Source organism: Dromiciops gliroides, chromosome 2, assembly GCF_019393635.1.
Source record: "Dromiciops gliroides isolate mDroGli1 chromosome 2, mDroGli1.pri, whole genome shotgun sequence".
Classification (NCBI taxonomy): domain Eukaryota; kingdom Metazoa; phylum Chordata; class Mammalia; order Microbiotheria; family Microbiotheriidae; genus Dromiciops; species Dromiciops gliroides.
The window spans coordinates 99,091,501-99,118,525 of NC_057862.1; the positions used below are offsets into that span (position 1 = coordinate 99,091,501).

The following is a 27,025-nucleotide window of genomic DNA, read 5'->3' on the forward strand; positions in this document are numbered from 1 at the left end:
GATGGCAGGGTCAAAAGAAGGTTTTCTGAAAGATGGGGTATATACTTGAGCATATTTGTTGGTGGTGAAGAAAGGAACCAGTTGATGAGAAGGGATTGAAGTTGGGGGAGTGGGGGGAGAGAGAGAGAGAGAGAGAGAGAGAGAGAGAGAGAGAGAGAGAGAGAGAGAGAGAGAGGAGACACACAGAGACACACACACAGACAGAGAGAGAGAGAGAGAGAGAGAGAGAGAGAGAGAAAGAGAGAGAGAGAGAGAGAGAGAGAGAGAGACAGACAGACACACAGAGACACAGACACACACACACACAGACAGACAGACAGACAGACAGACAGACAGACAGACAGACAGACAGACAGACAGTGAGAGACAGAGAGAGAGAGAGAAAATATTATCAATGGGGCAAGCTCCTGGAGGAAACAGGGGAAAATGCCTAGATAGGGGGATTACCCTTGGGAAGGAGAAGGGCTACTGGAGTAAGGGCTAGGTGTTGTAGAGGGGGTTTTGTTTTGTATACGAAGTGGGGATGGTGAAGGAACTTATGACAGATGGCTTCCATTTTTCCGGTCAAATAGGAAGTGAGGATATTTGCTGCAAGAGGAAAGGTTGTGGAGGTATAGGGGACCTTAAGTAAAGAAGAGAAGGTTATGAAGAGCCACTAAGGAGGGTGGGATAAAGAGTGAGTTAGGGTGCTCACTTCAGCAGCACATATACTAAAATTTAGAAAAATACAGAGAAGATTAGCATGGCCCCTGGGCAAAGATGACACACAAATTCGTGAAGCATTCCATATTGTAAAGGAAAAAGAAAGAATCAATCAGGAAAGAATGAGAGGATTGTGGTGCAGTACTCAAGGTCCAAATTTATACAGTGCAGTGGTAAGACTTCTTCTGGTGCTATTCAGCAGCAGGGAGTGAGTAGAGAAAGCAAATGATGAGAGTGATAGAGGGATGGGATCTGCTGTGGGGTGAAGGACAGTAGGAACAAGAAAGAAAGGGAGTCAAGGGTGGAGGACAATATCCAGGTAAATGTATTAAGTATTAGGGGTTAAGACTGTTAAGGGAGGAAGATTAGGTTAGGATTGGGAGAATAAAGAGGGATGGAGGAAGCAACTGAAAGAGCAATAAGGATGAAGAATAGAACCGAGGCAGGGAGAGATATGGAAGGACAGGAGCTAAGAGGGAAATGTCACAATTCACAATAATGTAGGTGACACAGTAACAAGGGGTGCTGAGGTTTAAGGTATGACCTTAAGAGTATTTACTATGGTGTGAAGAGTTTATAGTCTGAATCAGCAGAGGAGCTATTCATACTCAATGATATTATAGACCTCTTGAAGTATTTACATATTATTATTATTTCATTTAGATCTGCATTTTTCCTTGAATTGTGATTTCACTGGTTTAGGGAAATTCTGATGTGCAAACTTGCTTAATCTGTGCAGATCAGTAATTTCACTGTAACTTTCAGCTTAGAGAGATGCCTTGAACACAGTCACATAGATCATATGTGTATGAGGCAGGATTTGAAACCAAAATCTTCTTGATTCCAAGGCACACACTGCAAGGATTCTCATTCACATATTATTAAATTGACTTCCCTTCATTTACATGTTATCAGTATTCATAATAGCCACATTATTGATACCAGTGACATAGTATCAATAATATCAGTTCTAGTCACCTTTATTTACATATTGTCAATATCTGATTGACTTTATTTGTATCTCATCAACAATATTAAATTTAGTTGTCTTTATATGTTATCAATTTTCATAATCTTCACATGATTAAGAATATTCACATCCTATCAATAATATTAAATTTGTCTTTATTTAGCTGTATAGCCCCCATTATCACAGACTCTTAATGATAATAAAAATAATGAGAGTAGAATAGTAAAAGTTTCAACTCTGATCGCCCACTTTTCTGTATCTTGGGGAAGATAGAGGCTTTCTTTTCTTTTCACTTTGACTTTAAGCAGTGCTGCCAATAGCTACTCCTATTCACCTGGTGTTTCCTTTATCAGGTGAAGTACAAAGAAGGTTGGGAGAAGACAAAGGGCCGAGGGTTTGAGATGAAGCTGGATGCCATGCCTTTGTTGGCTGCCAAAGCCTCGGGGGAGCTTGCCAGCAACGTAGGTTTTACCTCATTAACTTGTAAATGCATAAGAAATTGTTCCGATGAAGTGTTGGTGGTCATGTGGGGAAAATAATGATTGCTAGGTTGCATTTTAAAGTTGCAGAACTTCTAATACTTTCATCTTATTCTGGATTTGATAAACATTGAGAGATTCTTTTTTAAAAAAATGTTTTTTTTCCCTGGGATCCTTCGTCTTGCACTTGTAACAGTCTGGCCTCTTCCAATGGCGGACTTCTTCTCCAACCCCCCCCCCCCCATTCTCCCCACTCACAAGAGACTTTCTTCTTTCTCTCAAGATTAAATACAAAGAAGACTACGAAAAAACAAAAGGCAGAGCCATGGGAACCAAAGATTCCAGGCTTTTGCACTCCCTGCAGGTGGCCAAGATGAGCAGTGAGGTAAACTATTTCTTCCTGTTACTTATAAGGTGTTTTAGGGAAAAGTTCTTCAGTGAGCATTCTTTGTCAGTCACCCTATGAGGCCATGAACCAGTTAGAAACTCCTGCTCGAAGCCCCTTCTTTGACTGAACTGTGGGAGAGATTGGAGGGGTGCAACCTTTGTTCATTAGTTGTGACTTGTTGCTATAATTTCAGAGTAACTCAGGGATGGTTCTTGAAAGTGAGCAATAATGAATAATTAAAGTCCAGGAAGTTCAGTTATACAACAGAATGAAGTTTGGGAAGACTCTCATCTTACTTTAGGGAAGTAAGAGCAATGGACTTGGAATCAGGAGTAACCTGGGTTTAAATCCTACACCTGAAACTATGTGTGACTATGAACACACTTAACTTTTTAACATAGTGTGACTATGAACACACTTAACTTTTCTGAACCCATTTCCCTTCATGCAAAACACATAGAATTGTTATGAGGATCAGATGAGCTCCTGATTTTGTAAACCTGAAAGCACTATTTGAGTATCAGTTAGCATTGATATTATGGTATCTCCCAATCAACAAGCATTTACTACCACTACCACCACTACTATTACTACAATTGTTGTTATCATTTTTTCAGTCATGTTCAATTCTCTGTGACCCCTTCTTTGGGGTTTTCTTGGCAAAGATAGTGGAGTGGTTTGCCATTTCCTTCTCCAGCTCATTGTACAGATGAGGAACTAAGATAAACAGGGTTAAGTGACTTGTCCAGGGTCACAGAGCTAGTGTCTGAGGTTGGACTTTGAACTCAGGTCTTCCTGACTCCAGGCCCAGGGCTCTATCTATTGTACCATGTAGAGACCCACTATTAACCAGCATTAATTAAGGAAAACCAAAGCATAAAGAGAAAAAGTGATTTGAGCCAGGTCACACAAAAGTGTTTGAGGCTAGATTTGAACTCAGGAATTCCTGACTCCAAGTCTAACATTCTATCTACTATACCACCTACTAAGGCTACTAAGCTCCTACTATGTGCCAAGCACTGTGCTAGGCACTGATAACTCCTTGAAGGTGTCTGATTCCTTTAAATTAGCTTTACTTATTTCTCTACTCACTCATTCTACTTCTTTACAGCCATGTTTTAAGTCAAAGACATTTGTGTTTGTGTGTGTTTTTATACTTAAGGTTGAATACAAGAAAGGGTTTGAAGAGAGTAAGACTCATTTCCACCTGCCTATGGATATGGTCAACATCCAGCATGCCAAGAAGGCCCAGGCTCTAGCCAGTGACCTGGATTATAGGAAGAAGCAGCACGTCTATACAGTGCTCCCTGAGGATATAAAAACTAACTGGGCTAAAAAAGCCTACAAGCTTCAGAGTGAGGTGAGGTCTCCATCCATCCTGTTACCAGGGATTCCCAACCTCAGACTTCTTAGATAATCCTCAGCCTTTGACTTAGATAATTGAGTCTCAGATAATTTGTCTTAGCCTTAGATAATTCTTTTAGGACGAAAAAGATGGGAGTTTATAACAGCAGAGAGCTGGTTCCTCAGAGCAGAAAGTCTAAAACCCACTTTGGGGTCTTCTGTGATTCACCTAGAGGACTAGGAAATGGAAAAGAGCTAAGATGGATCCAGATAAGAAAAAAAGATAAGAGAAAAAATGGAGAATCTAGAGATACTGAGCCTACTTGAGAGAATGGAACAGGATCTGGGACAGAGAAAATTAGAGTTAGTGCCTGGAGATATTAGGAAGAGAAAGAGAATTGGCAGTGGGAGCTTAGATGGGGGAAATACTGGGAATTTAGTCACTTAACAAGGGGAGAGATCCTTTGTCAAAAGGACATGCGAATGTTTACTTTGGATGTTCCCCTTGTGGGCCAGCACAAACTAAATACTTACTTGAGTTGGACACAAGGTTAGTCCAGTTTTTGTTTTCTTGCTTGAGTACAGCCCAAGATAATTTGTTTGTTTGTTTTTAATGGAAGGCGTCGGGCCCTTTCAGTTGCCCGGTGATTTTCCTATATGTTTCCATTTCTCTAACCACAACCTGGTGGTTTCTCTCTTGCAGCTGCAGTACAAGGCAGACCTGACATGGATGAAAGGAGTTGGGTGGATGGCAGATGGGAGTCTCAATATAGAACAGGCCAAGAAAGCCGGAGAGCTGATTAGCGAGGTAACCAAAATGCAATTCTTTTGGTCTCTCAGACCATCTTCAGTCCTGGAGACATTAAGAGAGGCCTGCTGAAATCTCTTAATTTCTGTGAACTCCCACTGACTTTTACACAGGATGAATAAAAGACCCCCATTCATTTTTTGTCAAGTCAACATGCATTTATTAAGTGCTTACTATGTGCCAGAGATCATGCTAAGCACTGGTAATACAAATATGAGCAGTATGACAGTTCCTATCTACTTTCAAGGAGTCGGGGGCGGGGGGGGGGGGGAGGAAGGGGACAACATAAACCAAAGAGTGAGGAATTAGAAGGTGAAAAAATAAATGTATGCAGGGCAGGGGATGGTAGAGAAAGTCCAGAGAGTGAGGACTTGGAGAACTTGAGAGGAATGAAGACATGGCTGACCCGGGCATCCTCCTTAAAATGGAGGTTCTGAAGGGAACCAGCGAATCGGAAGAAGGGGCCAAAGAGGCAGAGAGTAGTTCCAATGTGTGAAATCCAGGGTTAAGAGGTTGCTATGGCATGGTAGAGAAAGTCCAGGAGAATCAGGCGTACAGCCTGGAAAGGAGTAGAATGGAAGAATTTGAACCTATAGCATATCTTACTGACTTTCAGCCCTCTGATATGCTCCATCCTATATAAAGTCAATGATGTTTTATTCCCCCTTCTCCTTTAAATAAATAAGAGATGCATTTGAATTCTCTCTCTCTCTCTCTCTCTCTTTTTTTTTTTGGTGAGGCAATTGGGGTTAAGTGACTTGCCTAAGGTCACACAGCTAGTAAGTGTTAAGTGTCTGAGGCCGGATTTGAACTCAGGTCCTCCTGACTCCAGGGCCGGTGCTCTATCCACTGTGCCACCTAGCTGCCCCTGCATTTGAATTCTAATTCCACTTAAAAGATTTGTATTATACAGGTCTCTAAAACTCTTTGAAGTTCACCTAAGAGATGTGTTTCTCTTACCTTAGCAACAAATTTCCTTCTGACTTGAAGTGTGAGAAATTTAAACCCCCATAAAACAAGCAGAGAGTAGAAGGTAATAAGAGACTTTTGAAGGGCACTGCATTTGGAAACTTGTGTGGCCTCTGCCAGGCTTTAGGGGGACACTGGAATCTTGGACAGGATTCATGTTCCTGGGCCAGGAGAGCTGAATGCAAGCATTCTCCAAGAGCTTAAGCTGAGGTTGGACTTTATGCCTTCTTATCTCCAACAGGGAGAGTCAGCAGGGCAGAGTGGGTAGGGAGTCAGTAAGATCAGAGTCCAAGCTATACCTCTGACACATACTATGAGACTACGGCCAAGTCATATAACCTCTTGGTGCCCCAGGAAACTCTATAACATTATAAATCACAGGTGAATTGCTGATCTGGAAAGTAAAAGGCGTTCTAGATTGAGAGTTCCCTATACTAAAAACCTCCCGTGGTATTGACCATTCTCTTGGGAGCTGAGATAAATTGGGCAACTCATGATACAGAGGAGGGCAGAGAGAAGAAAAACACCCACTTGGGTCCTTGTAACTCAGTTCATTATGAAACGTGCTAAAACCACAAAGTGACAGTTAGATTCCCCATTTGGCTTAGATACTTCTGACTCAGTCCTGCTCATAGTCAAGGGGGGTGAAAAATTCTTAGAGGCAGTAACAATTGAATGCTAATCTTGACCCCATCCTCTCTCCAATTTCCTATGTGTTTCTGGGGAAATTATCTTACATTTCTATGCCAGTTCCATAATTTCTAAGGTGAATATAATATGGGGTGTGCAGTTAGTTTTGGGGACTGTACCACATAAAGGTAAAATATCTCCTTTAGCAATGGCAAATCCCAGACCCAACAAGGATGGGGGTGGGGGGTATCCTTCCCTTTATGAGTCCCCTACAATATATAAGTAATTGAGGGTCATATTTAAATTTATGGATCAATTACTCAATCAACATTTATCAAGAACCTACTATGTGCCAAGCACTATGCTAAGCACTGCGTGCAACAATGCCTCCATCCTTTAAGAAATTGTAAGGAATACCCAATAAGGATTTATTTAATTGAAAAGGAGGTACACATGCTCAGTAGTATCATTTTGTCATGGTATTTTCCTTTCCTTTTTAAACAGAAGAAGTACAGACAAAGAGCCGATGCTCTGAAGTTCACCAGTGTTACTGACAGTTCCCAGATGGAACATGCCAAGAGAAGCCAGGAGCTTCAGAGTAATGTAAGTACTGACGTATCCCTTGGAATAAGAATGTTAGCAGTAGAGGGACCTTAGGGGTCGATCTCATCGATTAAGAACTGGAAGGGGCCTTAAAGGTCATCAAGTCCAACCTCCTTATATTGTAGATGAAGAAACCGAGGGAAGAGGTTATCAGATGACTTGCTAAGGCCCACATAGCTCACACCCAATCCATGGTACCATGTTGCCTCTCCCCTGAAATATGTTGCCCAATTTTTAGATGGGAAAACCTGGTCTGGTGGGGTGAAATAATCTACCATGTGTATAGATGAGCAGAGACTCAGACTTGGGCTTCCAGTCAAGTGTTTTTTCTACTCTCCTATGTCACCTTGCCTCCCCTCTGCATTAATCTCTTCCATCCTGAGCCTGGTGAATTCCTAGGGATAGGTACAGTAGCTGCCTAAGAAGGTGCACAAGGATCAAAATGGGCTGTCTTTTTATAGTATGACTTTCAAACTTCCTCTACAAGACTAGCTTCCTGGAGTCCCCAATCCCCACCATCTTCATGACACACACATGAGGATGTCTTTGAGTTCCAAACCAAAGTTAGCCTTTAGTTTTGGTGAAGCTGACTTGAGTCTTTCTCCTTCTCTTGGTAAACCCAACTATATCTAATCCATGTCAACTTGTAATGGAGGTCATTAATTATGGGCTCAGGGTCTCTCTTTGTTTGGCATTTTTTATTAGTGAGTTAGGAACAAAAACACACATAGAAGACCCACTTATCAAATTTGTAAGCGAAACAAAGTTGGAATGGATAGGATTTACTAGGGGGAAATTAAAAGTATTCCATGGGTTAAAAAAAAGTCAACTTTACAATGTATTTTATAATATGCCTTTGGTCAGGCAATAGTTCATCTGAAAAATATCTGGGAGTCTTAATGGACTACAAGCTCAACAAATATAATATGTCAGCCAATAAAACAAATGTAATCTGAGACTACATTAAAAGATGCATGGTTCCCAGGACTAGGGAAGCCATGGTTCTCTATATTATACCCTGGTCAAGCCAAAATTTAAGTATACTATGTTCAGTTCAGGACACTACTTTATTTTTGGGGGGGGGGTGTGAGGCAATTGGGGTTAAGTGACTTGCCCAGGGTCACACAGCCAGTAAGTGTTAAGTGTCTGAGGCCGGATTTGAACTCAGGTCCTCCTGAATCCAGGGCTGGTGCTCTATCCACTGTACCACCTAGCTGCCCCAGGGACACTACATTTTAAGAAAGACATTGGTAAAATGAAGAGTGTCAAGCAGTGGGCAACCTGGTTGACAAGGGGTGTTAAGATCATGCCATATGGGGATCTGTTGAAAGCACTGATGGAAGGTGGTGGTGGAGGGAAGAATAGTATGCTGCTGGCTTCAAGCATCTGAAGAACTGTCAAATGGAAGAAAGATTAAACTTATCTTGCTTAGTACTAGAATGTGGAAACAGGAGCAATGAGTAGAAGTTACAAAGGTAGTCACCTACCCATGATACTAAGGGAAAGACAATGTACTACCAAATGACTGTTGGCCCCTTTTTCCTATGAAGTGATACAAATTGTGAATATCAGTTATATACATGGAGGTAAAATACACAGTGCTTCCCATGTATTATATGCTTATTGAATTGAGTCAATTCTTCTGCTGACATTTTGCTTTGGTTGGCTAGGTGGCTTACAAGTCGGGGAATGAACATTGTCTTCATCAATACACCATCAGCAAAGATGAGCCACTCTTCCTGCAGGCCAGAGCTAATGCCCAGCATCTCAGTGAGGTACCAGGAGAGGCATTGAATTTCGTACTCTTTTTTTTTTAGTGAGGCAATTGGGGTTAAGTGACTTGCCCGGGGTCACACAACTAGTAAGTGTTAAGTGTCTGAGGCCGGATTTGAACTCAGGTACTCCTGACTCCAGGGCTGGTGCTCTATCCACTGTGCCACCTAGCCACTCCCCTTTTTTTCTTTAAATGGGATTTTATGAGACCTGCTTCATTTGAAATTCTGTGGACAAAAGACTGACTCAGACAATATGTTAGTGCCAACCAAGGTAACATGTATTATGTGATTGGACTAGATCCTAATCTAACTCATTTGTGAGTCCAAGAAACATCTGGTAATTTGGGGAACTACCAGCATGGAAAGCCCCTCCAACAACACAGATTGCACTCTTACAAACTAAGTCCTAGGGGGTTGTCCTACTTCTCATTCTTATTTTTTATTTCTGATCAGCTCTTAAGGATGGGGTGAGGGAAGGGTGCTTTGGAGGAGTTATTTGGTAACATAACTCAATTATTCCTATATCACCCATTGAGAGAAATGTCCTAATTACTACAAGATTGTAAACTCCCATGAAAGCAGGGGCCCATGTCTTCTGTGAACATTATATTTCTCTCTTGGTACCCTAGCACAGTGTCCTATACTGTGAGATTTAAAATTGGATATTAGCAAACATCACTTCCTGATGCCAAAGAAAAGACTCCTGGTCTTGCCCTCAAAGACTTTTGCTTCATGGCGGAACTTTTCGACAGTTAAGTCTCCAGCAGGTGGCGTCATTCCCATCGTTACAATACAGAGGGGCCTAATAAATACTTGTGGATTACATAAAACTGTGGATAGTTTAGAGAATTGTAAATTATTCCCTATTAGGTGACTTAAGAACCAATACTTTTATTTCTCACATAGTTTTAATGAGTATCATTGTTATTAGGTATTGGCAGGTGACATTTGGTGATTAAATTTCCCTTCCTTAATGAGGCTATTAAGCAGTCAGAAGCCAACCTCTCACCTAAAGATTAATTTTTAAAAAATTGATATCTCTTTAGAAACTGTATAAGAGCAGCTGGGAGAAACAGAAGGCGAAAGGATTTGAACTTCGTCTGGACTCCTTGTCTTTTCTGTCAGCCAAGGCCAAGAGGGACCTAGCAAGTGATGTGAGTGGTTACTGGAGTTTGAGAATGGATAATTGAATCACGGACTATTACAGTCTTCCGAGACTTTAGAGACCATGTAGGTGCAGTCTTTCATTTTTCCAAGCAATAAAGAGAGCATCAGAGAGAAGAAATCCTAGGATTTACAGTGAGAAGAGACTTAGAGATCATCTAGTTCAATTCTCTCATTTTAGAGATAATACAAAAGCCCAGAGAGGTGTCAAATGCCTTGCTCAGGGTCTCACGTGTGTTTGTGAAGCACAGGCAAGATTTGAATCTACGTCTTTTGACTTCAAATCCAAGAACATGCTGGATTTGTAGGCAGGAAGATCTGGGTTTGAATTCTGCCCGAGACAGTAACTTCTTTTGTCTCAGTTTTTGCGTCTTTAATATGTGGACAAAAAAGGCATATATCTCAGTCTTGTGAAAGCCAAATGAGATTACAAAAATCACTATGTAAATATGAGCCATTGTTATTATTATATCAAGTAACTTGCCCAAGGTCACATAGTCAGACGTGGAACTAGAATCCTAATATCCTGATACTAATAAAAGTAATACTGATCTTTACATTCATGTAATACTTTTAAATTAAAAGACTTTCACATACATAATAACAGCCAACATTTGTTTAGGCTTTCACGTTTTGCATATTTTTCATTTGCTCCTCGTGATAACCCTGTGAAAATGGCAATAATATTAGCCTCCTTTTACAGATGAGGAAACTAAAGCAAACAGAGGTTAAGTGACTTATCCAAGGTGACACAGCTAATAAGTGTCTGAGGCTTCTATTTGATGCCTCTAGCTTCCATTCCTACTTCAGAGTTTTTTCCCCCAGACTATTATACACACACACACACACACACACACACACACACACATATCTGTTCTACATTGCTGAGTATCTGACTTACCTTTGATTGGTATAGAGTCAAGATTCTTAACCACTTTTGTCTGACATGGACCCCTTTGGCAATCTAATGAAGCCTACTTCTCAGAACAATGCTTCTAAATTATTCAATGAAATCCTAAATTTCAGTTAGAGATGAGTAAAAATCGAGGTGTTATTTTTTCTCTAAGTTAAGACCACCAGTCAAGACTCTCTGTTATAGAGGAAACCTAACAAACTCCTAGAGTACTTTTTTTGTACTTAAACAATTATTATTCTACTTTGTGTTATATTTCCTTGAGCGTCTGTTTTCTCTCCCCTACCAGATTGCCTTGAAGGCAAAGACTGTGTCTTTTCATCTTTGTAGCTCCCTCAGGCCTAGTATAGGGCTTTGAACATAGTAGGTGTTCAGTAGACATTCACTGAATGGGATTTATAGAAACATGCTCCATCAGGCTTGATCTGGGTTTCAAATATTCTGGGGTTTTGTTTTTTAACCTATTTGGACTATAGGCTGAGATGCCACCATTTCTCAGGGAAGATCTTATGTATCCTTCTGTGCTTTCTTCCCATTAGATTAAATATAAGGAGGACTACGAGAAGTCCAGAGGCAAATTGATTGGAGCCAAGGGTGTACAGGGTGATTCTCAGATGGCTCATTCTCTCCAAGTGTCCAAGTTGCAGAGTGATCTGGAATACAAGAGAAGATTTGAGGATATCAAAACTCAGTGCCATGTTCCGATGGATATGATCCACCTTGTCCATGCCCAGAAGGCCCAACATTTAGCCACAGACATAGGATATAAGACAGCCCTGCATCAATTTACCAGTTTGCCAACAGACATGAAGGTGGAATGGGCAAAGAAGGCGTATGGCTTGCAAAGTGATGTAAGTTACTTGTTTTAAATGATACTCCCTGATTACCATCCATTCAAAATAACTGTGTGTGTAGGGTCTATACAACCTTTAGATTGAAGCCCCTGTTTATAGATCCAATTAAAAACGTTTAGTTTCTCAGTGATTGTGCTCCTACCCGTGCAGTCAACAAGCTTAGGTTTCTACCAGCAAAGAAGTTGTAGGGCTATCTTCTTTTTCATGGGTTATTTTCACAACAGTTTCAAATATTCACAGAACATTTCCATATTCACATTTTTCCCATGTAGAAGTGTATATATGTATGTGTGGTGGGGGAGGTGGGAATTTTGTGGGCTCTGCTTTATGGGCTGTTGGGGGAAGGGCCTGGCAATGTAGAAGGCCCTTAACAAATGTTTATTTATTGGCTGATAGATTGTTTTACCTACACTACCCTTCCAGGAAATGGTAGCCTCAACTGTGAAAATTATTGTCTATTTCCCCCCTTCTTTGCTCTCCTGACCCCTAGTTGTACTTCTTTTTATCTAGCTCAATATGGCCCAGTAATGGCCTTGAATCAAAGCATCAGGACAGATGCTGCTGAATATTGCACTTTGGGAGGAGATATATCCTCACCAGTGTGGTTAACTCCTTGGTAGATAGGTGAACTAGTTTCAATGAGGGATCCATTTAAATGACCATTCCCATTAAAACTCCTTGTATAATGGCAAGCAAGTAAAGGAATATTTTGCCCCATGGAGATGTGTAGGAAGGAACTGAAACCACAGGAAGCATTGAATGTCTTGTGAAATTCCATCAAATAGTTTTCCACCTGCGTTCGGTTGCACATTCTCATTTTCTTCTCCCCTGCATGTCATTTTAAAGAAGAAAACTGGTAAGACAGACAATGAGATCTGCTCCTTTCAGCTGCTGGAGTCAGGATTGAAGTCAATAATGAGGAAAAAGGTTGAGTTCTCCCCCCGCCCTCATATTGCTGGGTATCTCATAAAGTCATCCTAAGCAGGGATGGCTCCAATTTTTAAAAATTAATTTAATATTTTTGAGGAGGGGGGGAGGCTCTACCTGTGACTGTGCAGAAGCAGATAAAACAAAAGCAGGAGCTAATTTGACTCAGTTGGTCTCTGGGCTATGTCGGGATCCTTTAATGGTGCTTTAAATGTCTGAGCACCAACAATGGTGCATTTTTTCTTTGTCAGAACCAATATAGAGCCGATTTGAACTGGATGAAAGGAGCCGGATGGATAGCCACTGGGTCATTAAATGTGGAACAGGCTAAGAAGGCAGGAGAACTCATTAGTGAGGTGAGATTTCGTGACAGCATGTAACAGAACTGGCTGCATTATGTGTGCAAAATTCCTGTATAAAATTAAAATCATTTCCACTCAAAAGGCAAAGAAAAAGGCAATGCCACATGAAAGGACTCCAAACCCAGACTAGGACTGGTAATTAGAGGGAAACCACATACCAAACACACGCCAGTAGGAGCCCATATAGCCTTTGCAAAAACAAAGTAGGTGACAAATGATATTATGAATAATAATGGCAATCAAACAGCGCTCAATTGCTACCCACTAACTTACCTTTTTAATGAAGCAACATAGGAGAGATGATGAAAAGATACATTTATTGCACCCAGAAAGCCCTTTTGTCACTTTATGCACACATTTCTCCATTCCTCCCCTCCTCCCCTTGCTCCCCAAACCCCTTAGACATCCATGGAGTGCCCAGCACTCTGTATAATTCAGCCCTTTGGGTATCTCACCTGCATTTTAATACTGAGGCTATCCAGGGTTAGCCAGACTAAATGTACTCTTCCCTAAGGCGTCCATCCGCATGTTCTCTGTACTAATTGCACTACTGTTTAGGGAAGGGTGTTTCACATTGGAGGACAACCTAGTGGAAGCAATCTTTGGGAGTCAGACAAGGAGCTAGAATTAAGGTCAGCAGGGTTCAATTCAATAAGCATTTAAAAGCAACTACGGAATGTAAAGAGGCAGTGTGGTACAGTGGGCGGAGAGCTATCTTTGGAAGACTTGGGTTTAAGTTCCATCGCTAACACATCTTGGCCGTGTGACCCCACAACTCAGTGCTGTAGGCAGCTCAATAAGACTACGGGCTGCAGGGATAACACCAGCCCTCACTGGGTAGGGCCGAGCACAGAGGCAAGGAAGGGAACCGCGGAGACTAACATCAGTGAATGTCCCAGACCCTAATCTCTGTCTGCTCCTGTCCTTAATGGACTTTAGGTCACAGCCCGAGGGGAGGGAAAATCTGCATTTTCACAACAGCCTGAAGACCTTGAAACTAAGTCTAGTGGTGACAAAAACAGAGCAACATATTAGGACCTTATGTCAAAAAAATTAAACACATTGTGCCGGGCACTGAGATGCCTAGTCACTGCCCTCAAAGGTCTTATAGTCCGGTAGGGGTGAGAAGACATATGCATATAAATAGAATTGTAAAATCCCTTGATCTGCCTTTCTGGGAATGGCAGTCTGACCCCTAGTGGCCATTTTAGTTTATGAGTAGATTGTGAAAACATAAAGGTGTTTAGGTCTTTACGTTGCACCTTCCTGGGGAATAGATTCCCATTTAACAGGACAAAGTTGCATTTTTAGTGCTTTCTCTTTAAGGCTATCTTCTATCTGTTCCATTGTTTGTCCTTCCTTCTCGAAGAGGACCATGACATTGGGTGATGTCATGACTTGCACTGAATTGAATTTAAGTGAAGGAGGGCTGTGCAAAGTCACCAGCTTCACTTTCTCCTCCAGAGCCATCTGGGTCCAGTGGTGAGATATACCGGAGAGTGACTGGAGATGGCCCTGGATGTTTAAGGCAACTGGGGTGAAGTGACTTGCCCAGGGTCACACAGCTAGTAAGTGTCTGAGGTGAGATTTGAACTCAGGGCTTCCTGACTCCAGGGCCAGTGCTTTATCCACTGTACCACCTATCTGCCCTGAGATTAGGCACCTAATAAATGGAATGCTTGTTTAGTCCCTTCCCCCCTCCTCCTTTCCTTCCTTCATTCTTTCTTACCTTTCTCCCTCCTTTCCTTCCCTGTAAAGATTTATGTATTTGTTATATCTGACAGCTCGGTGGTGCAGTGGATAGAGCACCGGGCCTAGAGTCAAGAATTCCTGAGTTCAAATGTGACTTCTGCCATTTATTAGCTACGTGACCCTGGACAGGTCCCTTATCTCTGTTTGCCTCAGTTTTGTCACCTGTAAAATGGGGATAATAATAGCACCCACCTCCTTGGAATTGTTGTAAGCATCAAATGAGATAATAACTGTCAATTACTTAGCACAGTAACTGGCACATAGTAAGTATTACATAAATGTTTATTATTGTTATTAATTACTTGAGGACAGGAAGGTTTTTTGTCATTTTCTTTGTATCCCTACTAAATAGCACAATATCTGCCATATAGTAAGCACAAATAGATAACTTGTTGATTGATTGATTTCTATGACACCCCTGGCTTTTGTTGGCCTGTTTTGTGTCATCTCAATTAATCAACAAACATTTATTAAGCACCTACTATGGTGCTAGGGATACAAAAACAAAATTAAAAAAAATTAAAAACCTCCACAGTCCTTGTTCCCAAGGAGCCAACGAGCCCATGGCCCACAAAAGACTTTTTGGTTTTACCACAGGCTGGTTCATGAAATTCAGGGGAGGCACCCTTGGGATGGCAGCCATGTCCAAGGAACAACATGGGTCTCTTATAAGAACATATTCCTTGCGCTAGAATTCATAATAATTAGTTAAAAAATCATGTCCACATATGAGATGAAATGGAGAGTTATGCTCATTTAAATTTCATTGTTTAAAAAATGCATTTTCTTCAATTGCCTGATTTTTTTTGCCACCCCTTCCCCTCATATATATGGTTGTTTTTTTTTTTTTTGGATAGAATTATCCGATAGTACCTTTAGTTCTTTACCTAATGTTAGAGCCTGAACAAATGAATTTGCTTAGCTTCTTGCAAGATTCCAATCTTTAATGGTGCTGCGATTTTAAAGAAGATAGTTAAACTTTTGCAATATTTCACAGGCAGTCCCCAGCCACTTTCAATCAGATGGCTCTGGCCACAGGTATATTTAGAACTGGAAAGTATTTCAGAGGTCAACTGATCGAACCCCCTCCTTTTACCAATGAGAAAATGAGGTTCGGTAAAGTTGAGTCACTTTCCCAAGGTCACATAGATAGTAACAGAGATCCTAGCCCTGTTCTACTGCATCATCCTGATTCTCAAGCTGTACTAGATCTGTCCCATCTGGACAGACCTCTACCATTTCAGGATGAAAGCTGAATACCGGTGAGAGTCACAGAACACAGAGGCAGCCACAGCACACTCAGGCATATTGACTCAAGAATTTTCTTTGGGCAGAAGAAAAAGCACCCTCTAATCTTTCTGGCCCAGAGACAAGTGAGTAGCTAGAAATAGACAGTGAGAGAAATGATGCCATTACCTTGCTTGCCCTTTAAATAAATTGGCCAGATGGGGAAAGTATATTGAGGTGGGCCTTGCTTTTAGAAAGGGTAAATAAGTTAGTTATAAAAAGGCATCACTTCAAAGTTCTTTAAAATAATAATTAGCCCGGTTCATTGCGAATATGGTTTGCTAACTTGCATGTTTGTTTGTTTGTTAATTCATTTCCACTCAGTTTTTCAGGAACACTTAAAATCAGGTAAATGTCATTTTGGTGACCTAATGTTGAATTATCATGGTTTATATTTTTTCTTATTTTTGTTTATAGCCTCCCCAATACAAGGTCCCATATGTGACAAGTGTTTAAAATACTTGTTGAATGAATAAATGGATGTTGTAAGGTCTCCTACATTCTGCCATGACCCCTTTTTAATAACAGTATTACTCTTATCTTTGTTATAATAAACATTTCTGAGAGCCTACTGTGTGAAGGGCCTAAATGGGACTTAGAAATGGCTGCACAGTCTGTGTTCCCTGGCATGTTAAGTGAGCTGTTTTTGACTCTGCCCAATGCTCCTGTGTGGGAAGAGAATAGAAAACTTCAGATGTTAAATGTAACCGTTCCAGAATTTTTTTTTTTTTTGCTTAGAGGAACTAAAAATATGTAAACAACACACTACATAGTATTTGAAGCCTTTAAAAGCCCATTTCTAAGTGTGGCTCTTATAGTGTTTTACTGGGATAACCTAATTTTGAGGTGTTCTCTTTGTATCAGGTAGAACTACTTTAATGTTAATTGACACAAGGTTATGCTGAAATTGAAACAAATATTAACCCGAAGGCACCCAGGACATAAAGATGGAGGAAGTAGAATTATAATTATGTTCACAAATTCACTCTAATCTCAAGCAACCTATGATTTTTCTCTTTCAAATGGCATGAAAGAACCACACAAAATTCACAGCTTTGATCTTTTTCTGCTCAACAGAAGAAGTACCGTCAGCATCCGTGGGCTTTGAAGTTTACCAGTATTAAAGACACTCCTGAGATGGTCCAGGCTAGAATTAGTTATACCCAAGCAGTGGATGTAAGTTATAATGTATATACATTATGATTATAGAGTGGGATCCTCTTTCAGCAACCCCATGGAAGCCAAAGTGTTTCTCAGCCTTGCTCTCCCTGTCATCCTAAGGATGAGCAAACTTTTGTGTGCTAGCTAGAGAGGTGGACTTAGAATGGGGTGGCTTTTCATTGGTATGGAAACTGGTGTTATTTTCTTTATGATGAGAAGCAGGGGTCTATTATTCCTATCCAAATTTGTGTTCTCTGCATTATTTTCTGTTTTGATGTTCCCCTATTCTCCACCCCCCTTTATACCAATCCTTTTTTAAAAAAGATACCATTTTTAGAGCAAGACTTTTTATTTATATTTTTGTTTGTTATCCTTTTTGTCTTTTGGCTATAACATATGAAAAGCATACCTAGTGCTACACTGAGATTCAAAGGCCGGGCACCTTCAGTGCTGGAAAATGATCTGAGTGTGCTCTGAGTATACTAAGTTTAATTTTTAAAATGTTTCTCCATCCCCTTCATTTCTGAGTCCTGATAAGAAACGAAACAAATTCAATCAGAATTTGGCATTGTGCCTATCTCCACAGCACAGAGTAAAATGAAGATCTGACATTTGTTTAGTTTACCTCACACATCGAAATTCTTTGGACTTCAGTGGGGCTTATCTGCAAAATGATGGGATTGGACTACATTATTTTTAAGGCCCCTCCTAGCGCGATGATTCCATATTTAGAATTATAAAAATTCTCTGTAAGTGACATTACTCTAGTTTGGTTGCCTGCAATGAGACATTTTCCTCACTTTGCTTTGCCTCTGCCTTCTTCGCTATGTCCTGTGTAGACATGCCTAAAATATTTTCAAACCATCTTAATTTCCCACTAAGTAGTACATTTTGGAAAGTTTAGGTGGGAGCCAAATTCCCCATTGCATTTCCAAAATGAACAGATGTTTGTTGTTGTTACTGTACTTCATTGGTTTGACATTCTGGAATAATCTGAGGTTCATTTTAATACTTCCAAATTGTAAAGGCAATGAATTGTGTCTGTCTTTATTTTAGACTCAAAAAAAATAAACATTGAAAACTGGGGAAGGTTGATGGTGAAACAGAATCTTTTCCATGTCGAAAACCTGCCAGATCCTCTAGTTAACTAACTCTAGGGGGCACTGCTGTGATATTTAGAAACCTGGACTCATTAAATAAGATTTGGGGGCTGGGACAGGCCAGCCTAGCCTAGCCCAGAATATTTTATAGTTTAAACGGGAAAGACCAGAGACACCATACCAGGGTGCCCACATTTACTGCTAGGTTAATCATAAGACTGGGTCCAGTGCAGTGTGAGCATGGTCTAGATTAGAGTAGATATGTGGGAGGGATTGTAGGTAGAATCAAATGCAGTGAAAACTTAAATTAAAATTATTGAGGGAGTGGTCATCTTCTCTGGTGACTTTTCAAGTCTGCTATATGCTAGTAGCTTGAAGATGAATATAATCATTATATGTTTCCTTGGCCCCCCATCTTATAGTCATAACTGTTGAAAGAACCCTAAATTTAGAATCAGAGGACCTGGACTGAAAGGCAGCTCTCTTTCTAACTGTGTGACTGGGCAAATCACTTGGCCTTTCTGAGCTTCTTTCTTCCTCATCTATAAACTGAGGGGGTTGGTCTAGATGACCTCTGAGGAGGCCCTTTCCACCTCTAAAGTCTATGCATTCTTCAGAAGGAGAGGTCTAAGCCTGTCAGGTTCTGAACAGTGAGAAAGTCAGAGAAATGTTCCAGTGAGATTGTGGAGTATCGAAGGAGACAGGGGCGGGATATTGACATCCGGGTCCAAGTAGACATTTGCATCTCTTGAACTTGGTCACTTGATAGCTAGAGTAGCACTATGGGATGAACTCCATTTTTAATCAGAAACTTCTCCCTGTTTACAGAGGCTATACAGGGAGCATGGAGAAGACATAAAACATCATTACACTCAGACTGCTGACCTCCCTGAAGTACTCCTGGCCAAACTGAACGCCATGAACATTAGTGAGGTGAGGTCAACTTTGGAGAAGGATGCTATTTTTTTTTTTTTAGCAAGAGAATATCTAAAAAAAGAAAAGTAAATAGGGGCAGCTAGGTGGCCTAGTGGATAGAGCACCAGCCCTGGATTTAGGAGGACCTGAGTTCAAATCTGGCCTCAGACACTTGACACTTACTAGCTGTGTGACCCTAGGCAAGTCACTTAACCCCAATTGCCTCACAAAAAAAGAGAATATCTATTTCTATATTTTAAAAATAATAATTTTGAGAAAAGAAGCACTTTTCTTGGAAAGAAGGAGAAATCTCTCTTTGCATGAAGGACACTTATTCTAGGGGATTAGAATGGGAAAGCATGGATGTATATGTAGCGTGTGTTATCTCAAGTCACTCCCCAATCCAGTCACTCCTCCTCTACTCAGCTGCCAAAGTGATCTTCCTAAAGAGTAGATCTGGGGCAGCTAGATGGTGCAGTGGATAGAGCACTGGCCCTGGAGTCAGGAGTACCTGAGTTCAAATCTGGCCTCAGACACTTAACACTTACTAGCTGTGTGACCCTGGGCAAGTCACTTAACCCCAATTGCCTCACTTAAAAAAAAAAGAGTAGATCTGATCATGTCACCCTTTACTCATTAAACTTTGGGGGTGGCTTACTCGGTCCTCTTAGGTGCAGGAGCAAATACAAGATCTTCTGTTTTGGCTTTTAAAGCCTTTCACAGGCTGGCCTCTCCCCACTTTTCCAGTCTTCTTATATTTCACTCTCCTCCTGATATTCTATGACCCCAAAACACTAGCTCTCTTGCCATTCCTTGTACATAACAATTTGCCTCTTGACTCTATGTTTATTTACTGGCCATCCTCTCAGAATTTCCTCCCTCTTCTGCTGTTTCCTGTCTTTCCTGTCTTCTTTCAAGATTCAGCTCACATCCCATCTTTTGCAAGGGGTCTTTTCCCAGTCCCTCCACTCCCCCACCCCAGGTGCCTTCCTTCTGAGGCTACTTCCATTTACACTATATATGTCTTTTTTTTTTTTTTGGTGGGGCAATGACTTGCCCAGGGTCACACAGCTATTAAGTGTCAAGTGTTTGAGACCAGATTTTATCCACTGCGCCACCTAGCTGCCCCTACACTATATATGCCTTAGAGATACATAGATATTTACATGTTGTTTTCTCCATTAGAATGGAAACTCATTGAGGGCGGGGATTATGTTTTTGCCTTTATTTGCATATTCAGAACTTAGTACAGTGCCTGACACAGAAAGAACACTTAATAAGTGGTTGTCATTAATGATGGTGATGATGGTGATGGTGATGGCGAAGGTAATGATGATAGTGGTGATGAAGGTTATGGGGGTGGTGATGATGGCCTAATGAGTCATCAAAAGCTTTGGAGCTGATTTCAGAGCAGGTATATATACCAATGAAATTGTGGCTGTCTACATGTTTTTGAGTGACTCTATGTGCAAGGCACTGTTCCAGAGGGTTGGGTCATGGTGGAGTGAAATGAAAATATAATACATAGTCTATGCTTCCCAGATGCTTATAGTTTGGAGAGGGAGATAAGATAGGTAAACACAAAAAGATAAACAATAATATACGATAACGTAAGAGATGACACAAAGCTATATATTAGGCAATATTTAGCTTATTTATATTTATATAATATAGACTTCTTTAGATATAGGCAATATTTACTTTCTTGACAGGCAACATGGTGTATTGAATAGAACACCAGTCATGGAATCAGGGAGACCCAAGTTCAGGGCTTGCCTCTGTTTGTGTGATCATGGGCAAGGTTCTTACCCTCTTTGTGTCCCAAGCAACATTCTGTATAAATTACATCTTTAAGAGGAGTTCCTCACATTGATGGCATCATAGATTGACTCTGTCCCTGACAAAAAAGAAATAAAAATAGAGAGAATTTATTATTTTAAGCCTGAGGAATCTATAGTTGTAATGGGAAGCCAATGAAAGCACATTCCCAATGCAAATGTTTATTGAATGGAACAGTAATCATTCAATAATATTTGTTGGATGGATAGATGAGTGAATTAATGAATGCATTTTGGTAACTTAGTAGTTAGGAAGCCTTCAGGTCAAATGAAGAAATTAATTTGTGCTCATTATTTTTTTTAGACACGATACAAAGAATCCTGGAGCAAGCTTAGAGATGGTGGCTATAAACTGAGGTTAGATGCCCTTCCATTCCAGGCTGCAAAGATATCAAGTGAAATCATAAGTGATGTGAGTTTTTGGTATAATTACCTTGACAAAAAGTTTTGATCCTTTTCTCTCAAATTCCTGCCTCATTTTCTCTATCTATGTATATTTACACATGTTCCAAACCAATGAATTGACTTCTTCTTTTTTTCAAAAATCCATTGAATCTTATAAAACAAGCATGTATTAGGTACCTACTGTCTGCAAGGCATCATGCTGGGTATGAAGCATACAGAGACAAAACTGAAAATAAGGCCTACCCTCATGGAGCTTACATGTAAAGAATTAAATATATACAAGATAATTTGAAGGGGCAGCTAGGTGGCACAATGGATAGAGCACTGGCCCTGGAGTCAGGAGGACCTGAGTTCAAATCCGGTCTCAGACACTTGACACTTACTAGCTGTGTGACCCTGGGCAAGTCACTTAACCCTAATTGCCTTAACCCCCCAAAAAAAACCCAAACAAAAAAAAAACCAAGATAATTTGAGGAGTGAGAGAGAGTAATAATGTAAGAGGATTAGAGAAGATGTCCTGTTGGATGCCTCGAATATGAGCTGGGTCCATTCCACTGCTGCCAACCACCCCCGCCCCAGCTGTTGCCATATCTAGTTTGCTACTACCTCTCTCTGACTTCCACCTCTGGGGCTGCAGGTTTATCTGAGAGGGTTATATGGATGCATAAGGTTCACCACCCCACCCATATTCGGAGATGTTCTCACTTTCTGAACCTATTCTTTTTATTTTATTTTATTTTGCGGGGGCAATGAGGGTTAAGTGACTTGCCCAGGCTGGTGCTTTATCCACTACACCACCTAACTGTTCACTGAACCTACTCTTAACAAAATAAAAATAATAATAATTCCCCTGTATATACCCACCTTTTTAGTTTACAAAGTGCCTTCCTTATAGCAATCCTATGTGACAATTTTTTTGTCAAAGTTAAGTGTTAAGGGTTAAGTGGCAGAATTAGGACTAAGACTCTCCAAGTAAGTTCAGTGTTGTTTCTCCTGTACCAAGTACCTTCTCTTCTTAGCAAAACATGTTCATCTCTTAGGGAGAGACACCCCCCCACACTATTTTTTTTTGTAAAAGCAACAACAAAAAAAGCACTTCATTGCTTTAAGTATAAACACAGACCCCAAGGAGATGGAATTTATCATCCATCTATCATTGTCTTGAAAAAGCCCCCAGGAAGAAATTGCAAACAGTTCAATGCACCTTCTTCTTCTAGGCAGGACAACCCAGGTCCCAGCAGGTAGAACCAGACTGGAATTTGATTTACTAAAGATCTACTGCCATTCCCCTGAACAGAACAGAGCCCTTTACTCTTCCTGAGCCTTGCATATGAAAAAAGACTAGACCTCTTGACTTCTGCACCACATTTTCTTTTAACTCATTCACTCGGTGACTGTCAAAAGAACAAACCATTTTCGCCCAATACCCACCTCTTCCATTCTGCATCCCTTGTCACCTATGTATTATTATTTTTTTCCCCTCTCTCTCTCTCTCCCCTTAGTACAAATACAAAGAGGCGTTTGAGAGAATGAAAGGGCAGATGCTTGGATCCCGAAGCTTGGAAGATGATATCAGCCTCTCACATTCGGTGCACGCAACCTCAGTCCAAAGTGATGTAAGTTGAAAAAAATGTAAATGAATGTGTCAGCCCACCCATAGTAATATTCCCAGGGAACCCAAGACTGAGGGTCTGTTGGAACAAATGATATGCTTATCTTTGAGATTATTAAACACCTGAACCTTGACTGAGCCTCAGGGTCTATGTACAAGTCCCCTCTCCCCACAAAACCAAGCAAACCACCCCCCCACAAAGTAAAAAGACCAAAAAAAAAATACCCAACCCTTGTTTTTTTGGTTTTTAAAAATTTTAAATGTCAACATTCACAGAATGGGTCAGTGAAAAGGGTACTAGATTCAGGCGACCTGGGTTCTAGTGTTGGTCTTCCACTGATTAGCTTCCCTCTCCGGGTCCCCTGTTTCTTCATCTATAAAATGAGGGTGTTGGATGAATAATCTCTAAAGCCCCTTTCAACTCTAACATTCTATGGTTTACTGTCATTTGGATATCATCATAATTATGCCTTGCAGTAATTGTAGTTCATTTAGTGATTTGACATCTATTATCTCACATGGGGCGGATCTGTGTGAATGCATGTTGGACTTTTCTAGAACACATGTAGCTTGGCCAGCCATGTGTGAAGCAGGGCTTGACTTCTTTCTGCCTCATTTGTCTGCCTTCATGCTCAGAGAGGCTATCCCTAGAGGAGACAATATTGGACATACTTTGTTTAATGTTGTTAATTGATTCTAGGGAAACATAATGTTTGGGGAAACAACATTACAGGGGGCAGTTAGTTCCGTAGAAATAATATGACATGTTACAAATGAAGGATCAGCCAGATGGTTTTACAGAGGGTTTTGTGATCCCAGGATAGGATTTTGTTATAATGCATTTACAATGTTACCATAGTGGCAAGAGTACTGGATTTGGAATCAGAAGTTCAAATCCTGGCCCTGCTGCTTACTGCAAATGTACATAATTAATGCTGGGTGAGTCACTTAGGACTTCAGTTTCCTTTTCTGTGAAATGAGGGAAATGGACCAGAGGGCGCTAATGTCTCTTTTAGTTCTAACACTATGATCTTTTTAAAAAAATATTTTCCAGGGCAGCTAGGTGGCACAGTGGATAAAGCACTGGCCCTGGATTCAGGAGGACCTGAGTTCAAATCTGGCCTCAGACATTTGACACTTACTAGCTATGTAACCTGGCAAGTCACTTAACCCTCATTGCCCCACCCAATATATATATATATATATATATATATACATATATATATATGTTTTTTCCCTCCAATTTCATGTAAAATATTTTAACATTCATTTTGTAAAGTTTTAAGTTCCAAATTCTATCTCTCCCTCCCTTTGTTCCTCCCTCCCTGAGACTGTAAGCAATCTGATATAGGTTATACATACGCAATCATGTAAAAACACGTTTCTATATTAGTCATTTCGTGAAAGGAAACTCGTAGTCTATGATCTTATGATGCTGAGCAGCACAAGACATTCCGTACAGCAGGTCAAGGCAGCTGATCCAAACCCTGTGCTTTGGAGAGAGTCAGACAGGGTGGCAGAAAGGCAAGCAAGGATGGTGAGGGGAGACCTGGGCAGGCTAGGCATCTGCTGCTAAGTCATGATACATAATGATATCAGTTTATATAAGTACAGTGAACACATAAAGCAGGGGGAAGACTGGAGTTGGTTGCCTAGAAATGGCTTTCCTTGTGCCCATGGTATACTCCTTCCTCAGGCTGTGTGACCTCTTTTCTCTCTCTCTCTCTCTTTTTTTAGTGAGGCAATTAGGGTTAAGTGACTTGCCCAGGGTCACACAGCTAGTAAGTGTCAAGTGTCTGAGGCCGGATTTGAACTCAGGTACTCCTGACTCCAGGGCTGGTGCTCTATCCACTGCGCCACCTAGCTGCCCCTTTTCTCTTTCAAGTTAGCCAGAAGTGATTATCTTCATTAGGTTTCATGATGCCAAATGATAACTGGTGAGAGTGTTGGGTGTGGGGGTGGGTAGGTTAACTGGCAGAAAATTCCAGAAGGCTTCCCTTTTGGAGCTGTGATAACTGCCCTTGTCTCTCAAGGGCAGGACTGAGGTCATAGATGAAAATTGCAGGGAGCAGATTGACAGAAGATTGCATTTTTATGTTTTTTACATAACAACTTAACAAAGGAAAAAAAGCTTCCTAACAATTCAGGCCATCCAGTAAAAGGACAGACTTTACTGGGAGTTAGTGGATTCCCTAATATTAGAAATCTTTAAAACACTTTTGGAACGAAGGTTGTAGAGAGTTATTTCTTGTTCAGATATAGGTTAGATACGATCATCTCTGAGGTCTCTTCCAATTTTGTGATTAACCTAATTTAAAATATTGCCAGTGGGGAGATACGTAGGCAGTAGTATTTTCTCTTGGTCTTAGGGATGGCCTGGTCAGAGTGTACCTGTTGCTTACCTCTCCTTCCTACTTTACCCCACCCCCTTCTAGTGTACAGGATTAAGGATTTGAGGATTATCACAACAATGATAACACTTTGCAAGTCATATAGCATTTTAGGGTTTTCAAAGGTTTTTGCAACTTTCTGCACCAAAACATAGTGAGGCAAATAGAATGAGTTTTATTTTTCTCATTTTAGTAATAAGGAAACTGAGTTCCAGGGAAGTTAAATTGGCTATGGTCTAAGGACTTGAATTTGGGTCTTCTGACTTTTCGAGGACTCTTTTCCTCTATATATTGCTGTGTCTCACCCTCTGAGCCCAGTTTGAGAGTTTTGAAGTCATAGAATAATCCTTGGACCTAGATTGTGATTTTTGCATCTTATGAAATAAGAATTCCCATTGAGCCCATAGAACAATTATATAAACATGGTTTCCCAGGGGAAAAAAAAATCACAGATGGCAAGAAAACTGAACCCATAAAGGAAGTGGTGGGAAATGTGGGGAAAAGACTACAGAAGCTTACCAGGTGTGTCCTTTTGCATGTAGGGAGTACACAGAATTGGTAGAATTGGATGAACAACTGGTACTTCCTCTGTACCCTCTATCATTTGGGGGAAGCATAGCATTAAACTGGGTCTAAAAACTGGGTCATCAGTTCCAGTGGGCTAGAGAGAATGATACGCTCTTTCTGGAGACCAATCCTACCCTCTTAACATTGGTCGCAGAAGGGAAGGTGTGTTGGCCTTGCCAAGAATCCCTCCTGGGCTTTAATGAATGGGTAATTACATAACATTTCGACTTTACAATGGAGACAATAAATATAGTAATAATGCTATCGAAATGGGTACTGTTGGTGTTCCTGCCTCTCTAGGTGAACTACAAGAAAGGCTTTGAACATTCAAAGACTCAGTTCCATCTGCCGTTGGATATGGTAACCTTGGTGCATGCCAAGAAGGCCCAGAGCTTGGCCAGTGACCAGGACTACAAACAACTGCTCCACCAGTACACATCCTTGGCAGAAGACCTGAGGTTACGCTGCGCCAAAAAAGCTTACCAACTGCAGAGTGAGGTAGAGGGGGAAAGGCTTCGGGCCATTTTTACTTCTAGGTTTGATCATAAACATGCCCTTGGGTCAGTGGTAAGCCTTGAAGGTTGTTCAATGGCTCTGAAAGTATAAACTAGGAAGACCATGCTATTTCTCTCTCCTTATAGAACTCTGTATAAAGGTTTCTGGGAAGCCTGAAAAGGGGCTATTTAAGTAGCATTTCCCTATATTATAATAAATAATTTAGGAATTATTTATTGGTCATTCGGTCACCACTTAATAGGCATTATGTGCCAGGTACTGTGCTGAATTCTAGGGATGCACAGAAAGGCAAAACCAGACTCTGCCACCAAGGAGCTCTTGTGCTAATGGTGGGAGACAACATGTAAAAGATTGTACATCTAAGATATATAGTTCTCTCGCTGTCTTTCTCTCTCCCTCCCTCTCTCTCTTTTCTTTCTGTCTCTGTCTCTCCCTCTCCAGGATGTTTTCATATGCCTAGATTTGCTATTCAATTAGCAGTAGTGATGAGCCCCAGGAGAATACAGTCCTTCTCCTCTACCTCCCCATTTGCACTAAATGTGACCCTTTAATTTTTTCCCTCCCTTCACACAACTTTGTTACCAGAAAAGAGAT

General features: G+C 40.8%; 1 protein-coding gene and 1 non-coding gene across 4 annotated transcripts in view; both read left to right on the forward strand.

The window, feature by feature from the left end:
• The window catches only part of LOC122740626 (nebulin related anchoring protein), an 84,298-nt gene that overhangs the window by 33,398 nt on the left and 23,875 nt on the right, over positions 1-27,025 (forward strand). For 2 of the 3 annotated variants that reach the window (XM_043983066.1, XM_043983067.1), the window contains exons 17-30: positions 2,026-2,133; positions 2,435-2,536; positions 3,702-3,899; positions 4,587-4,691; positions 6,795-6,893; positions 8,564-8,668; positions 9,715-9,822; positions 11,285-11,596; positions 12,778-12,882; positions 17,005-17,103; positions 19,017-19,121; positions 21,246-21,353; positions 22,849-22,962; positions 26,216-26,413. In XM_043983066.1, the coding sequence (XP_043839001.1) occupies positions 2,026-2,133; positions 2,435-2,536; positions 3,702-3,899; positions 4,587-4,691; positions 6,795-6,893; positions 8,564-8,668; positions 9,715-9,822; positions 11,285-11,596; positions 12,778-12,882; positions 17,005-17,103; positions 19,017-19,121; positions 21,246-21,353; positions 22,849-22,962; positions 26,216-26,413 (1,866 nt within the window). The remainder of the gene's footprint in view (positions 1-2,025; positions 2,134-2,434; positions 2,537-3,701; positions 3,900-4,586; positions 4,692-6,794; positions 6,894-8,563; positions 8,669-9,714; positions 9,823-11,284; positions 11,597-12,777; positions 12,883-17,004; positions 17,104-19,016; positions 19,122-21,245; positions 21,354-22,848; positions 22,963-26,215; positions 26,414-27,025) is intronic. The other variant, XM_043983068.1, reaches the window with a different exon arrangement.
• Positions 687-794, forward strand: LOC122744892. The gene has a single exon (XR_006355228.1). It is a non-coding gene; the product is annotated as a U6 spliceosomal RNA (small nuclear RNA).